Source organism: Bos taurus, chromosome 19, assembly GCF_002263795.3.
Source record: "Bos taurus isolate L1 Dominette 01449 registration number 42190680 breed Hereford chromosome 19, ARS-UCD2.0, whole genome shotgun sequence".
Taxonomy (NCBI): Eukaryota; Metazoa; Chordata; class Mammalia; order Artiodactyla; family Bovidae; genus Bos; species Bos taurus.
The window spans coordinates 52,341,440-52,355,760 of record NC_037346.1 but is presented as its reverse complement, the minus strand read 5'-3'; the positions used below and the strand labels follow the sequence as shown (position 1 = coordinate 52,355,760).

Genomic DNA, 14,321 nt, shown 5'->3' with positions numbered 1-14,321 from the left:
GGTTATTGTTACCATCTTTCTAAATTCCATATATATGCGTTAGTATACTGTATTGGTGTTTTTCTTTCTGGCTTACTTCACTCTGTATAATAGGCTCCAGTTTCATCCACCTCATTAGAACTGATTCAAATGTATTCTTTTTAATGGCTGAGTAATACTCCATTGTGTATATGTACCACCCCTTTCTTATCCATTCATCTGCTGATGGGCATCTAGGTTGCTTCCATATCCTGGCTATTATAAACAGTGCTGCGATGAACATTGGGGTACACGTGTCTCTTTCCCTTCTGGTTTCCTCAGTGTGTATGCCCAGCAGTGGGATTGCTGGATCATAAGGCAGTTCTATGTCCAGTTTTTTAAGGAATCTCCACACTGTTCTCCATAGTGGCTGTACTAGTTTGCATTTCCACCAACAGTGTAAGAGGGTTCCCTTTTCTCCACACCCTCTCCAGCATTTATTGCTTGTAGACTTTTGGATTACAGCCATTCTGACTGGTGTGAAATGGTACCTCATAGTGGTTTTGATTTGCATTTCTCTGATAATGAGTGATGTTGAGCATCTTTTCATGTGTTTGTTAGCCATCTGTATGTCCTATTTGGAGAGATGTCTATTTAGTTCTTTGGCCCATTTTTTGATTGGGTTGTTTAATTTTCTGGAATTGAGCTGCAGGAGTTGCTTGTCCAGTTGCTGCACATGGCAATATTTTTTCTTTGTTGATTGCTGAGTAACAGTCCCTCGTGTATATATGCCATGTCTTCTTTATCCATCTGCTGATGGGCACTTAGTTTCCTTTCATGTCTTGGCTATTGTAAATAATGCTACAATGAACATGGAGAGGCGTGTTTTTTTTCGAAATAGAGTTTTCATCTTTTTTGGATATACACCCAGAAGTGGGATTGTTGTGGTTGCTGAATCATATTGTAGCTCTATTTTTACTTTTATTGAGGAAACTCCATACTGTTTTCCAAGGTGGCTGTACCAATTTACATTCCCTTCAATAGCATAGGAGGGTTCCCTTTGCTCCACACCCTCTCCAGAATTTGGTATTTGTAGTCTTTTGGATGATGTCCATTCTGATCAGTGTGTGGTGATGCCTTATTGTAGTATTGTAGTTTTGATTTGCATTTCTCTAATAATTAGTGATGATGAGCTTCTTTTCATGTGCATGTTAGCCATCTGTATGTCTTCTTTGGATAAGTGTCTTTTTAGTCTTCTCCCATTTTTTGATTGGCTTTTTAAAAATATTGAGTTATATAAGCTGTTTCATTAAACAGATTTTTAAGTTGGAGGGTAACTCAGAATTTCCAAGCAATTTTATTTTCAGATACTTTCTTAAGCATGATATTGTTTTAAATAGTGTTTTTCAATGATTATATTTTGCAAGCTTAAAACAATATGAGTGTTAGAGCTTTTCCTTCCTTGCTGCAAAGGCCCTCAGGCACCTTGGTTCCTTCTTGGTATAGGCTCTTCTATTTAGATGTCCTGTTGGTAGGCTGACCTTAGAGCTCTCTGGGAGATGATAACTAGATCGGTTAGGTTAAGTCAGGAGTTTGAAGCAGCTAGGAGGTGAGTCATAGTAACTGATAGAAGGGCTAGGAAGGCCAGGGACGGACTCTGGTGGGTTCTGAGGGTCTGGAGGTCACTTCTTGAGCTCAGGTGGGGAAGTGCCCCAGCCCCTGACATCATCCATGTAGGTGCTTTGTACGGAGTGTCTGGAAGGCAGTAGAATTATGTTGATTGAGAAAAGTTTTGTAATTTACTCCATTTGGTGTGATGGTGGTTTATCTATGTTAAATACATGTAGTTTTCATTAATCCCAATAAACAGAGAGATGTCTTCCCTCCCCTCTTCCTCCTAAGCCTCCTGTGAGCACTCTCATTGGTAGAAGCCACTGTTGCAAGGCAGGCAGAATGGAGATTCTGGGCTCTGCCTCGTGATGCAGGGAGACCAGAGGGCAGAAGTGTGTGCTGGTGGCAGAGACAGCCGTCACTGGCACTCTGTCTGTTCCAGTGTCTTTTGCCTTGTGCTGTGTTTTGCCTGAAACTGACTCTGCTGTGTCTGCATTCCTCACCCCACCCTCAACATCTTTGCTTTTGTTCCCAACTCCGCTGTTTTCTCTCAGATTCAGCTGTTCCAGCCACATCCCTGTTTTGCTGGACTTTTGTTGGTTTGTTTTCTTTTCTTCCCCATTCAGTCTGATCATTCCCCCCCCACCCCCCCACCCCCCTCCACTGCTGTGTGGCTTATGGGATCTTAGTTCCCAGACCTTGGATCAAAACCTTGTCCCTGCAGTGGAAGTGGGGAGTCCTAACCATTGTACAACCAGGGAAATTCTCAATATGATCATATTTTAAGGAATTTAGCCCCTTGGCATGGATTGTGACTGTCAATGGGAGACTCACTTTTGACTAATTATCATGTCTTTTCTGTCTAGTTTGTTTCCTTGTTATTTTTTGTACTTTTTCTAACTTTTTAATTTTCTTTCTCTTTTCTCTAGGAGGTTGGAGCTTAAATATTTTATTCTTCTAGTAGAGTCTTGAGACCAAGACCATAATGTCCCTCCCTGCCCCACTGTCCTGGCGTTGAGGGTGTCCTGAGCCCAGGACACTGACTGGCACTCTCACAATCTGGCACTCTCACAATCTCCATGGCACTGGCCTAGACCATCATCTCTCACTCACCTTTTCTCTGGAAGAAAGTTTTTATAAAACAGAGAGAGCCATTGTGTCCCCCACTTGTGAGGGGCACAGGGAGCAGGGAATGCTTCCACAGGAGCTGACACCTGAGGTCAGATCCAAACAGTGATTCCTAGTTATTGCCAGACAGGGCTGGATGGGACAGGGATGGGTGAGCAGGGACTTCCAGCAAAGACAACAGCCTGAGCAACAAGCATCAGGAGGCCTATCTAGAGGCTCAACTTTCTGATTTTCATGGCTATGTTTATGCACCTGTGTTGCCTCTGGTGTCTCACTGGTCTCTTTGCCTTCTAATTATTTGGCAGTTGATTTTCCTGGGTTTTCTAGGTCTGCACGCATATCGTTTCAGCTGGTTATAAGAGCAGCTATGAGTTCAACCCTTGCCCCATGTTGAATGCTGTTTTGTCTGCTGTGTGACCTGTACCATCCTTCGTGGAGTGGGCACCATGGTTCCCAGGACAGAGGAAAGGAGCTCTTGCACCAAGTAACATACCAAAATGGTGCACAATTCCTAGTGAGTGATGAAGTTTCAGTATGTAATTTTTTACTTCCATGTGGTCATTTTCTAAGGAACTAATGTACCAAATGGTTGAGCTGTCTAGTTCAACAAGGACATGATTTCAGTATTCTCAGGGCAGATGAATGGTGTGAGCTTGGGCCTCACTCAATTCACTGTGGAGTGTCTAGGTTACTCGTCCTAAACATCTGTGCTACCTCCAGGGTCAGGCCCCACATTGCTCATTTGTGGCTGGCTACCAGGGTGAGTGAGTGCTGGCTGCCTTCTGTTTACCACATTCTGTAATTTTCCTTTCTTCCATTTTTGGCACCTTCATCTTATTTTTTCTGGTCAACCTTCCAGGGTAGAGTGTTAAGGTCTAGCACGTTTCGATGCCCTTAAGTATAATATTCTCTTTACTCTTAGACTGGCATCAGTACGATGATATAATTTGTATGAAGCCCCCCGGGACACTTAAGAAATTGATGAATTATATAACAGATGGTACAAGGAAAGACTTGATGAAAGGGAAGCAGATCGCAGCTGCAGTCATGTTGGACAGCATCTTCAGCATCCTTGAGACCTGGAATGCCATCAATTTAAAGAACTTTTTCACCCAGTTCCAGCAGTTTTATTCTGTCATTCATGTACCCATGACTTATGAAGGAGAAGAACAGCCATGGAGTGCTCTGCGCTACAAAGAGGAGGTACCATGTCTCAGGGGTGTCAGTGATAGCTCTCTTTTCTACCACCTGGGTACTCAGCACCACTCCACCTCCTAGTGTCCAGATGACCCCTAGACTCAGTGAACCAGGTGGATTGTTGTTGTTGTTCAGTCGCTCAGTCATGTCTGACTCTTTGCGACCCCATGGACTGCAGCACACCAGGCATCCCTGTCCTTCACTATGTCCCAGAGTTTGCTCAAAGTCATGTCCATTGAATCGATGATGCCATCCAACTATCTCATCCTCTGTGCCCCCCTTCTCCTCCTGCCCTCAATCTTTCCCAGCACCAGGGTCTTTTCCAATAAGTCAGCTCTTTGCATCAGATGGCCAAAGTATTGAAGCTTTAGCTTCAGCATCAGTCCTCCCAATGAATATTCAGAAATATTGATTTCCTTTGGGGTTGACTGGTTTGATCTCCTTGCTGTTCAAGGAACTCTCAAAAGTCTTTTCCTGCACCACAGTTCGAAAACATTACTTCTTCTGCACTCATCTTCCTTTATGGTCCAACTCTCAAATTCACACATGACTACTGAAAAAACCATAGCTTTGACTAGATGGACCTTTATCTGCAAAGTGATGTCTGCTTTTTAATACACTGGTGGATAGGGTCAGGCTATTTCAGCCCCCTTTCTCCTTGTGCCCCGTCTAGGGAATTCTCTGTTCGCTCCAGTTTTTTCTTCTTCCTAGGAAGTTTTTACCTGTTCACCTAGACCCAGCTCTGCCACTGCTCCCACCTTCTTATCTCTCCTGGGGAAGAGTGGAAAGAAGGTTGGAACCTTCCTTCACTGTATCTCCACCTGCTCAGTGGTATAGCTTAGGCATTTTTGAGACAGACTTAGAGCCATGTGAACCCTTATAAGGCTCAGAACCCCCACCTGAGTCCTCTCCAGCATGCTGAGGCCTCTGGACATACCACTTGTGGCACCTCCCAAAGTCCCAGGGCAAGGGGATGCTCAGGGTTTAGTCAGGAGGCAGGTGGAGGGTGACTCCTCCCCAGAGATTTTCCTGCTCCTCATTCATCAGGCCCCTGCTCGGCTGACAGGCAGGTCCTAACACCTCTGGTGGGTTCAACGCCATGGTTATGTGTTTTCCTTTTCTCCTGGGACCAGGTGAGGAAGCACCTGTGGGAGTGTGTGACAAAGAAAATGGCACCATTTCTGGAAACCAGTGGGGACCCTCTGCCTGAAGACTACCCAGTGAAGAGTAAATTGGGAATGGGCATGATTGTCCTTTTCTTAGTGGAAAAATTCGACTTTCTCTTATTGGAAAATGACCTGGCCTCACTCTGTCACCTCCTCCGCTTGGACACCAATTCACTAGGCACCTTTCCCAAGGACCTGAAAGACATCCTTGAAACATCTCAGAGGTATTGTGTGTGTCTATGTAAAGATTTCCTAGCTCTCTAATGGTTTTTATCTGATTATAAAAATAAGTATTTGTCATAGAATGGATGAAAACGTACAAGAAATAAAAACCACTCGTAATTTTACCACTCACTGTTGTCATTTTAGTGTTTATACCACTAGCCTTTTTCTGGTCTATGTACTATGTTTCATTTTATTACACATTCTATTGAATATTTGCTTTTGAGCAGCTTTACAGTGTATCATGTCTCAGCTCGGCGGGCCTGTATTTGAGGGGAGGTGGGTGTCATGGTAAGACAATGAAGCTAGTGTGGAACCATCATGAATGACCTCCCCGTGGCCTCTGCCACCACTGTTCCCAGTCCAGGAGTCACCACCATGCCCGTTGCACTGGGCTGGGAGCACTGGTAGTGTGGAGGCTGCATCATATCCTGAATGCATTTAAGTTTCACTGGGTGGAGGTGCCTCCCCAGAACCCTCTGTTGAATCCCAGGTCTTTTTTCTACAGCTGTTTGAATTGAACTCAAGAATAATATATACTTCTCTGAGCAGCCAGTCTTAATGGACACTTGCCTCCTGGTTTTACAAATTTTAAACACCCAGTTAAATCCTGTTCATTTTGAAAGAGAAAAGAAATGCTGGCAAATGTACATGTGTTTCCAGGTCTTGAGAAAATGCACGTTTTGTGATTGTAAGGAACATGGCATGTATTATTTACAGGCTCCCCACTTACATGTAAAAAGTTGCTTCACATGTAGATTTACTGTTGCCAGACGACCTGTGTTCAAGCTGCAGCTCTGACACTGGGCACCTTTTGTAGATCACAAGCCTCTCTGAATGTTTGTCTCTCCCACTGTCACAGAGAATGGACTCATGTGGGATTTCTGTTCCCTTTCTAGCTGGCGAGTGTCCTTGGTAAACCTGTGCCAAATGTGCATGGACAAAAAGGTTGACTTTTGGGTGTGTGCCCTGCCTGTGCTGCACCACTGCATGGACCTGTCCCCGCCAGCCCAGGGCTCAGTCACGCAGCCTGAGGACACCTGGGCAGCCCTTGAAGGCATCTCCTTCTCGGAGTTTCGGGAAACAAGACCAGATCAGTAAGTTTTGGACCTGCACTTGTGTATATAAATTTTAGAATCATAACTGTGCTTCCAAGATCTCCAGTGGACTTCCAATGTCCACTTACCCTTCCTTCTAGTGATGGAAGTAATATATTGCTCCCTTTAAAATTACTTCTTTAAAGAGTTTGAAACATGCAAGAAATTGGAAACTACAAAAATGGCCTGCAACCACAGAGATAATCATTGCTGTTAACACTTTGGCCTATGTATTTGCAGGGTTTTATCCAAATGTGATTATTTGGGTGCTTATATGCTTAAAAGTCAGCCACAAATGATATGACATTTTGTTTTCAGTTTTATTGAGATATAATTAGCATAAAGCACTGTACGTTTTGCACATTGTAGGTATACATCTTTAGGCAGTGAAGTACTATTTTGAGACAAGCAAAGATTTCTTAGAGAAGACATAGAAAGCACAATCCATTAAAAAAATGGTAAATCAAATTTAAGTACAAAAATTTAATAGAAAATACAAATTCAGTTCAAAAATTTAATACTAGCACTTATTTCCAAACAAAGAAAACATCCCCCATTTACTTTGTCTTTTGTCAGAGAAACTATTCCAAGTCTCATCTATCCCCCTCTCCTATCCAATAGGATCTAGCCTATACACTTTTAGGGATTGAAATAGTGAGTGAGCCAAATTAAGTTATTGATTCCTCAGTATTATTAGAGCATTTTAAAGCCAAAATAAGATTTATATAAATATAAATATATATATATATATATATATATATATATATATATATATATGTATGTATTTAAATGCCTTTCCAGGGACATTTATCTAGAAGACTGACTATGTAGAAGATATTTAGATGATGAGAGAGAAAATGACAAACATTAGAATTGGTCTTAAAGATTGTGTTTTTCAGGCAATAGTGACCTTTAGTATATAGTGATGCTTTTTCCATGTGTTTCTTGTAGTGTCTGTCACTTCTGTGGCACTCTGCTATACTTTCCCATCATCATCTTTTTGGGTCTCCAGGACGGTATTACAGAACAGAATAATTTAAAGGCCTTCTCTGGACTGGGTCCACATAAGCTATTTGATCCAGGCACTTGCTTATTCACTCATTGACAAGTTTAGTTCATAAATCATTGCACCCACAATGGAAAACAGTATCAAAATTTAAACAAAGAACTGCCATATGATCCAGCAATCCTACTTGTGGGTGTATTTCCCAAGGAAATTAAATAAATATCTCAAAGAGATATCTGCACCCCTATGTTCATTGCAACATCATTCACACCAGCCAGGATGTGGAAACAACCTAAGTGTCTGTCAACAAATGAATGGATAAAGAAGAACTGGTGTGTACTTGTGTGTATGCATATATATATATATATATATATATGATGTATGTATATATATAGTCAGTGTATTTGTCCATTTGTGAGTGGCCAATTTCACCGAGCATCATGTCCTCAGAGTTCATTTATGTTGCTGAATTCTTAATATATTATTGTTTACTTCTCATTTGAGTTCTTGGCATTTCAAATATTTTTGAAATAGGAACTTTCTAGATCTCTTGTAAGATACATTTTAATTACCTTCATCTGTTTTATGGACCTCGCTGCTGATCTTTTTTTTTCTGTTCCAATTTTCCCTTATATAGGAAAGAATTACTCGAGTTAATGAGAAAGAACAGACATTTGCTGAATGTGGATGAGTTTCTGTTCCGATCCTGGTTCAGTTTGCTTCCTCTGAGTAACCTGGCTCCTTACATGGAACACTTCATCGATTACCTGAGTCAGTCTCCCCCGCATGTCCTGGATTGTCTTCTAGGGACTTGGTACCGGCTCAAAGGACTTGAGAAAATCTCCAACAGAAACCTCCAGGTTTGTTCCCTGGAATCGGCTCTTGAGTCTTTGCTTAACAAAAGCAAGTCAAGAACTAATTAGTCAGAGTTTGTGATTTTCCTTTTCTGAAAACCTGACGTGGTAAAAGACTTAGAAATAAGAGACCTGGTGGCGGTGTGGTCAATATTTCTTAGGGTAAAAGTTTGATTTACTTGAGTTTATTCTGTTTCACTAAATGGAATTCAAGAAAACAATAGTCTTGGGTATGTGAGACTGTGCAAGTCAGGGTTAGAAGTTATCCTGCATGCTGGTCCACTTCCTAATTGCTATCTGTCTTTTCCCGTTTTGGGGGTGGAAAAAATGGTATAATTTTAAATCCTGAGTTTTATTTGTAAAAGACTAGTATTTGAGCCCCTTAAAATTTGTTTATAGAAAGAAAATTATTATTGTACCTAATTATATTGGATTTTTGGTTCTGTTTTAGCAAAGATGTTGGCATCATGATTAAATCTTCCCCTTTTTTTCTCTTATTCCCAACTCTAGAATATTAAGAATACTTTTAAAATGCTGTTGCACCTTCTGGATATTTATCAGGAAAAGTAAGTAGAAAAGTAAAATGCAGTCTCTCTTGCATAGGGTTATCCCTTATGATTGGCTATATGCTGCTGCTGCTGCTGCTGCTAAGTTGCTTCAGTCATGTCTGACTCTGTGCGACCCCATAGATGGCAGCCCACCAGGCTCCCCCGTCCCTGCGATTCTCCAGGCAAGAACACTGGAGTGGGTTGCCATTTCCTTCTCCAATGCATGAAAGTGAAAAGTGAAAGGGAAGTCACTCAGTTGTGTCCGACTCTTAGCGACCCCATGGACTGCAGCCCACCAGGCTCCTCTGTCCAATGGGATTTTCCAGGCAAGAGCACTGGAGTGGGGTGCCATTGCCTTCTCCTTATGCCATATTTGCTGTCATTAATGTAAGGCCATAAATTAACATATATTCCACTTCTTTTTTCAAGGTATTGATGTAATCACCCTACTTTTTTAAAAAGAGAAGAGCATAGAAATAAGCTGATATGGTTTTGATTTATTTCCATTTTTTCCTGTGCATTTTGTCATTTATTTTTCAGTGATCACCATCTCATCAGCATTTAGACTTCAAATTTTTTGCAAGTCAGGGAAGTTGATTACAAAACCATCACCCTAATACCAAAACCTGACAAAGATGCCACAAAAAAAGAAAATTACAGGCCAATATCACTGATGAACATAGATGCAAAAATCCTTAACAAAAATCAAAAGTAGCTTTCCATAATTATCTGAAATCATTTGCTTCTGAAAATTTGTGTGAGCTCTGACACTCTGAAGACTCAGTGTAAAAAATGCAAAACAACAGAAATGTACATGTGAGAGAGAAGGTAATTTTTTAGATTCTCAGAGCACTGCCAGGATCGCCTCACCTGAATTCTTAGGGTGTTCAGGGTGGAGGTGGGAGTGTCAGATCTTTATTAACACCAAGCCTGGGACTTCATGGACCCCATTTCATTCTGTGTATTGCAGAATTGCCCTAGTAATTCCTTTCTCTTGCTGCTTTCTAAACCCTCTTCTGATCAGCCCCCTAACTCTCAGCTCTAGTCATGTATCAGCCAATAAGCAGGTCCACACAGAACTGGAAGAGATTTCATGCACAGGACATATACTTCTAGCATTTCTTTCTCTTTCTCCCTCCTGTATCTCCCTGATTTTTTAAAAACTTAGAGTATATTTGAATCTTTGGTAATTTACATCCTTAAAATTTTTTTCAAATAAAGGAATACACTTGGAAATAGTTTAATTTGCTTTTGTTAAAATAGTTCAGACCATAGAGGCAAGCCAAAAGGACTTTTTTTTCCTTTTTATCTTAGCCACAAGTTCAGCATAAATGGAAATGTTCTGGATGTTATCCAAATGGGATCGAGTACATGCCTTCCTTGTCGGCATTTTAAAGGGAAGGAACTCATCATGAATAATGGGTACTGTTTGCTAATTCCTCGTAAATTATTTCATTCATTTCTCTCAACTCTTTGTGGGTTAGGATTCTTGAGGAGCCCTTGATACAGCCCTACTTGATTGTGTGCCTGAAACTTCATGAAACTACCTGCAGAATATCAAAAGCCCACACGTTTTATGAGATGCCTGCCTTATCTGCTGAGATTGTTCGCAGAATTATTATACTTAAACCTCTAGTGGTAAGTGGAACACGTACACATAATGTCGTACTGAGGAGAACAATGGAACCTGAGGCATCCTCTATTCAAAAAGGAGATAGGCTGATTCTAGGATTATTGGAATGACAGAGCATCTGGTTCTGCCAACAGATATGTCAGTATATACCTGATGCTGGGCTTTGTCCTGTTCATGAGGCTATTTTGGTAAACCAGGGCTTATGCTGAAGGGAAGAAGAGAGGAAGAAGGCAGTGTAGGAATTAAAATGTAGAGTATTAGCTGTGACTGGGTAAATTCAAGAACCCTGCAAGTGGCCAGGACTTCAAGCAAGAATCTCCCCACCCAAATGCATGTTCATGCCTAATCTTTCCCACCTGAGCCTTTTTCCTGTTCACTGAAACTCAAATACAGTAGCAAGGTCCACACACCTCAGTGCATACCCAGAGCCTTTCCATAGAAACACCACCTTCCAGAACAATCCAGAGTTCTGTGCCCCCTCCCTCCACACCTCCCAGTGGTAAGCACTATCCTGATTACTACCATCACAAGTTAGTTTTACCTGTCTTGGAACTCTTTCCTTTTTTGTGTCTGGGTTTCGTCACTCAGCACGACACCTCTGAGATCCAGCTGTGATGTTGCGAGTGTCCACAGCTCATTTATTCCCATTGTGTGGTCTTCACCCAGTGGAGTTTGAGCTTCCACATGAAGGCGATAGACAATTTCCTATTTAGATCAACCATTTATTTGTTAACCATTTGACAAGTCAAAACTCTGACATTCATGATGCAAAATAATTAAGTGTATGTTTTAACTTTGTTCCTTTTAGTTTTTCTTCTTTAAAATACCAAGGGAACATTTAAAAATAGGTCTTATTGGTAAGATGATTGCTTTCTCCTGAAGCAGGTATTATTTAAACCATCATAGGCAGGTGCCAATTTCTAGATAAACTGTGTTCAAGAAATTTGATATTTATCAGTTGACCCCAGGGAAACGAGGCTTTTCAGGAAAGAGTCCCAGGGGTGGGGACATGGGTTTCCTCCTGGCCCTAGCATGTCACTTGGGGACAGGGTTTACACGAGCTTGGCTCTCTGAGCTTCTGGAAGCTCTGAGCCCGTGGTGCCCCTTCTCCGTGTCTGTCAGCCTTTCTCCGTTCAGAGTCCAAGAGGTCTACTGGTTGGCGAGGCAGCATCACCTCTATAATAGTTACCTGGGGTCACTTGAGGGGGCATCCATGCCACTGCTTCTCCTACCTCGACCCCCATGCTGTCCACCCAGAGTGAACCCGAACGCCAGGGAAATGAAAGTGCTGTGAATGTGCAGGTTCTGCCGGGTGCTCAGGTGGCATCAGCCACAGAGGCGGGTGGAGAAGTATCTGGATGATCCTTTGGGTCTGCCGTGTGGGGTCAGTTCAACTCCATCTCTCTCTTGTGGTGACAGGATTCAGCAGGAGGGCCTGGAAATGAAACTGGAAAGAAGAATTCAGTAAAAACGGTCTTCCAGGGGACCCTCGCTGCGACAAGATCTTGGCTTCGGAAAAATTTTAAGAAGAGTATGTTCCAGGCTGGGTATTTTTATTTTTCACCTGTCACCTTCGCTTACAGCGAGGAGATTGAGGTAAGCCAGTCCAGTGGAGGGGACACAGGGGTCTCCTCTGCAGAATGGACAGCTGCTCCCCTAACAGGACTGAGAGCATGGGCTCCCTGGTGGGTGGACTGTGGTCCCCACATCAGTGGTGAGGTGGAGGGATGGGGCAACAGAGCTTGTTGGGACATGGTGGCCGGTGGGGAAGGGCATTCACGTCTGATGCTGTGCTATGGTTATGGGTCAGGTTATGATGTTGATAGTAGAAAATAAGATGAGAGCAAGACCTCCATGAAAGGGAAACTGGGCTGAGCGGCAGCTGAAGGTGAGGAAATTAGAAATCATATCCAAAAGGTTGGGAGGCAGTGAGAGCTTCCAGAAACCGAGATGTGCACAGAATCTTGTCCTGGGAAGGAGGAGAAAGGGCCTAAAGACTGTTGGCTCCAGAACGAAGTTCTAGAAAATGCCGCAAGCAAACCAAGCAAGTGGCCCCCTGACTTCATTGTGCCAGCCTTCAGTAGGCCATTGCCTTCCAGCAGTACTTTAATAGGATCATCGTATACTGTGAGTATGATTTAAAAAGCAACAACAGTTCCTAGTTAGAACCTCTGAAAAGGCCTAGAGATTGTGACACCTAGGTCTGTGAGCACACTCAGCCATGGCTTCTAAATGCCATCCCCCTCCCAAAAAATAAATCTCCTCTGGAAACAACAGCAGATTCTAGAGGTGGAACTGAAGAAGCGCAAAGGCCAGCCTCGAATACCTTGTATTGCCTTAAAGGAAAAGTACTTTAGGGCCCTCCTATAGTCCAGTGCTTAAGAATCTGCCTGCCAATGCAGGGGACACAGGTTTGATTCCTGGTTTCGGAAGATCCCACATGCCAAGGAGCAACTAGGCCCATGTGGCACATCTACTGAAGCCTACATGCCTAGAGCCCATGCTCCACAATAAGAGAAGCCATCGCAATGAGAAACCTGTACACTGCAACTAATGAGTAGCCCCCACTTTCTGCAGAGAGAGCTCGTGCGCAGCAACAAGGACTCAGCACAGCCAAAAATAAAGAAAACTTTAAAACAATTGCTTCAAGTTGAGTGGTAACATGTCACAAGGAGACAGGACTAGATCCAATGTGATATCCTAGGTTAGATCCTGGATGGCAAAAGTGTGATTGTGGGAAACAGTGGGGAAATCCAAATAAAGTCAATGGTTTTCTTCATAGTAATCTATAAATGCTAATTTCTTAGTTTTGCCAACTATACTATGGCTTCGCAAGGTGTTGGTACTCAGGGAAATTGGGCTGAGAGTATCTGGAACTCTCCATACTTTGTAATATTTCTGTACATCTAAAATTACTAAATTTTATAAAATAGAAACCAGAAACTAACCTGCAGGGGCTCCCACTAGTCAAATCTGAGGCAATTTAAATGTCAAAATGAGTCATGACCAGGAGAGGATTATAATTCATTAAAATTTTAAACATACTTTCAGAAAAAAAAAGGAGAAAAGAGAAATTTTTTTTATAGAAGAATGCTGACCAATAAATGTAGAAGAAACAATTGGAACAGAAAACCATCAAACACCATAATCTTACAAAAGATCATTTCCACAGCCAAAAAAAATTTAGTGAGAATTATGGCATTATTTTACATTTTTTGCAAGTCTCTTTAACATTGAACCCAGTGGAAGACAACTGGATTCTCACATCGGCTCTATGTTCAATCTCTTGCAATTTGTTGTTTTGCTTAAAGTACATGAGGAAAATCTAGTGTCACACAGATGCATAGTTGCAAAAGGAAAATACATTTAAATAGGCTTTAATGAATTTACTTCTTTGATGTTACATTAAAACTCAATAAGTGGTAGTTTCTCAAAGGTTCATTACAATGCGGAATTTGTAACAACAGCAATAACTTTTTGTACTCTGTTTTATTAAAATTTATTGATTTATGTTTAAAAACAAATGTAACCACATGAAAAACCCATCAATTCATGACACAGCAGTAATGATTGACTCAGGTAAGAGTCATCCAGGAATGCTGAAATGAGTAGATTAAAAGTGTCAGGGTATAGGCATCCCAGAGGACCTACCACAGATTACACTTTAATACCAAGGAGTGAGCACTTTCTCAAGGGACAGACATGGCAAGGAGTCTCCTGGCCTCCTTGGGGGAGTCACCTGAGAGAGCAGGTGAGCAGGGGAAGGTGCTGCTATTCTACCCTGCATGACTTATGAAAAGGACATTTTCAGTGCAGCTCAACTTCTTAATGTTCTTGCTCCTGAATCTAATCCTGGAAGAGTTGAGACAGATCATATTGAGAGGTAGTCCAAAGGACAGCC

General features: G+C 42.0%; 1 protein-coding gene across 1 annotated transcript in view; it reads left to right on the top strand.

The window, feature by feature from the left end:
* Positions 1-14,321, top strand: part of LOC512869 (ring finger protein 213-like) — a 128,565-nt gene that overhangs the window by 34,021 nt on the left and 80,223 nt on the right. Inside the window, exons 8-14 of the mRNA XM_059878372.1 lie at positions 3,620-3,900; positions 5,028-5,284; positions 6,182-6,379; positions 8,023-8,245; positions 8,750-8,805; positions 10,272-10,425; positions 11,840-12,016. Coding sequence (XP_059734355.1) covers positions 3,620-3,900; positions 5,028-5,284; positions 6,182-6,379; positions 8,023-8,245; positions 8,750-8,805; positions 10,272-10,425; positions 11,840-12,016 — 1,346 coding nt within the window. The remainder of the gene's footprint in view (positions 1-3,619; positions 3,901-5,027; positions 5,285-6,181; positions 6,380-8,022; positions 8,246-8,749; positions 8,806-10,271; positions 10,426-11,839; positions 12,017-14,321) is intronic.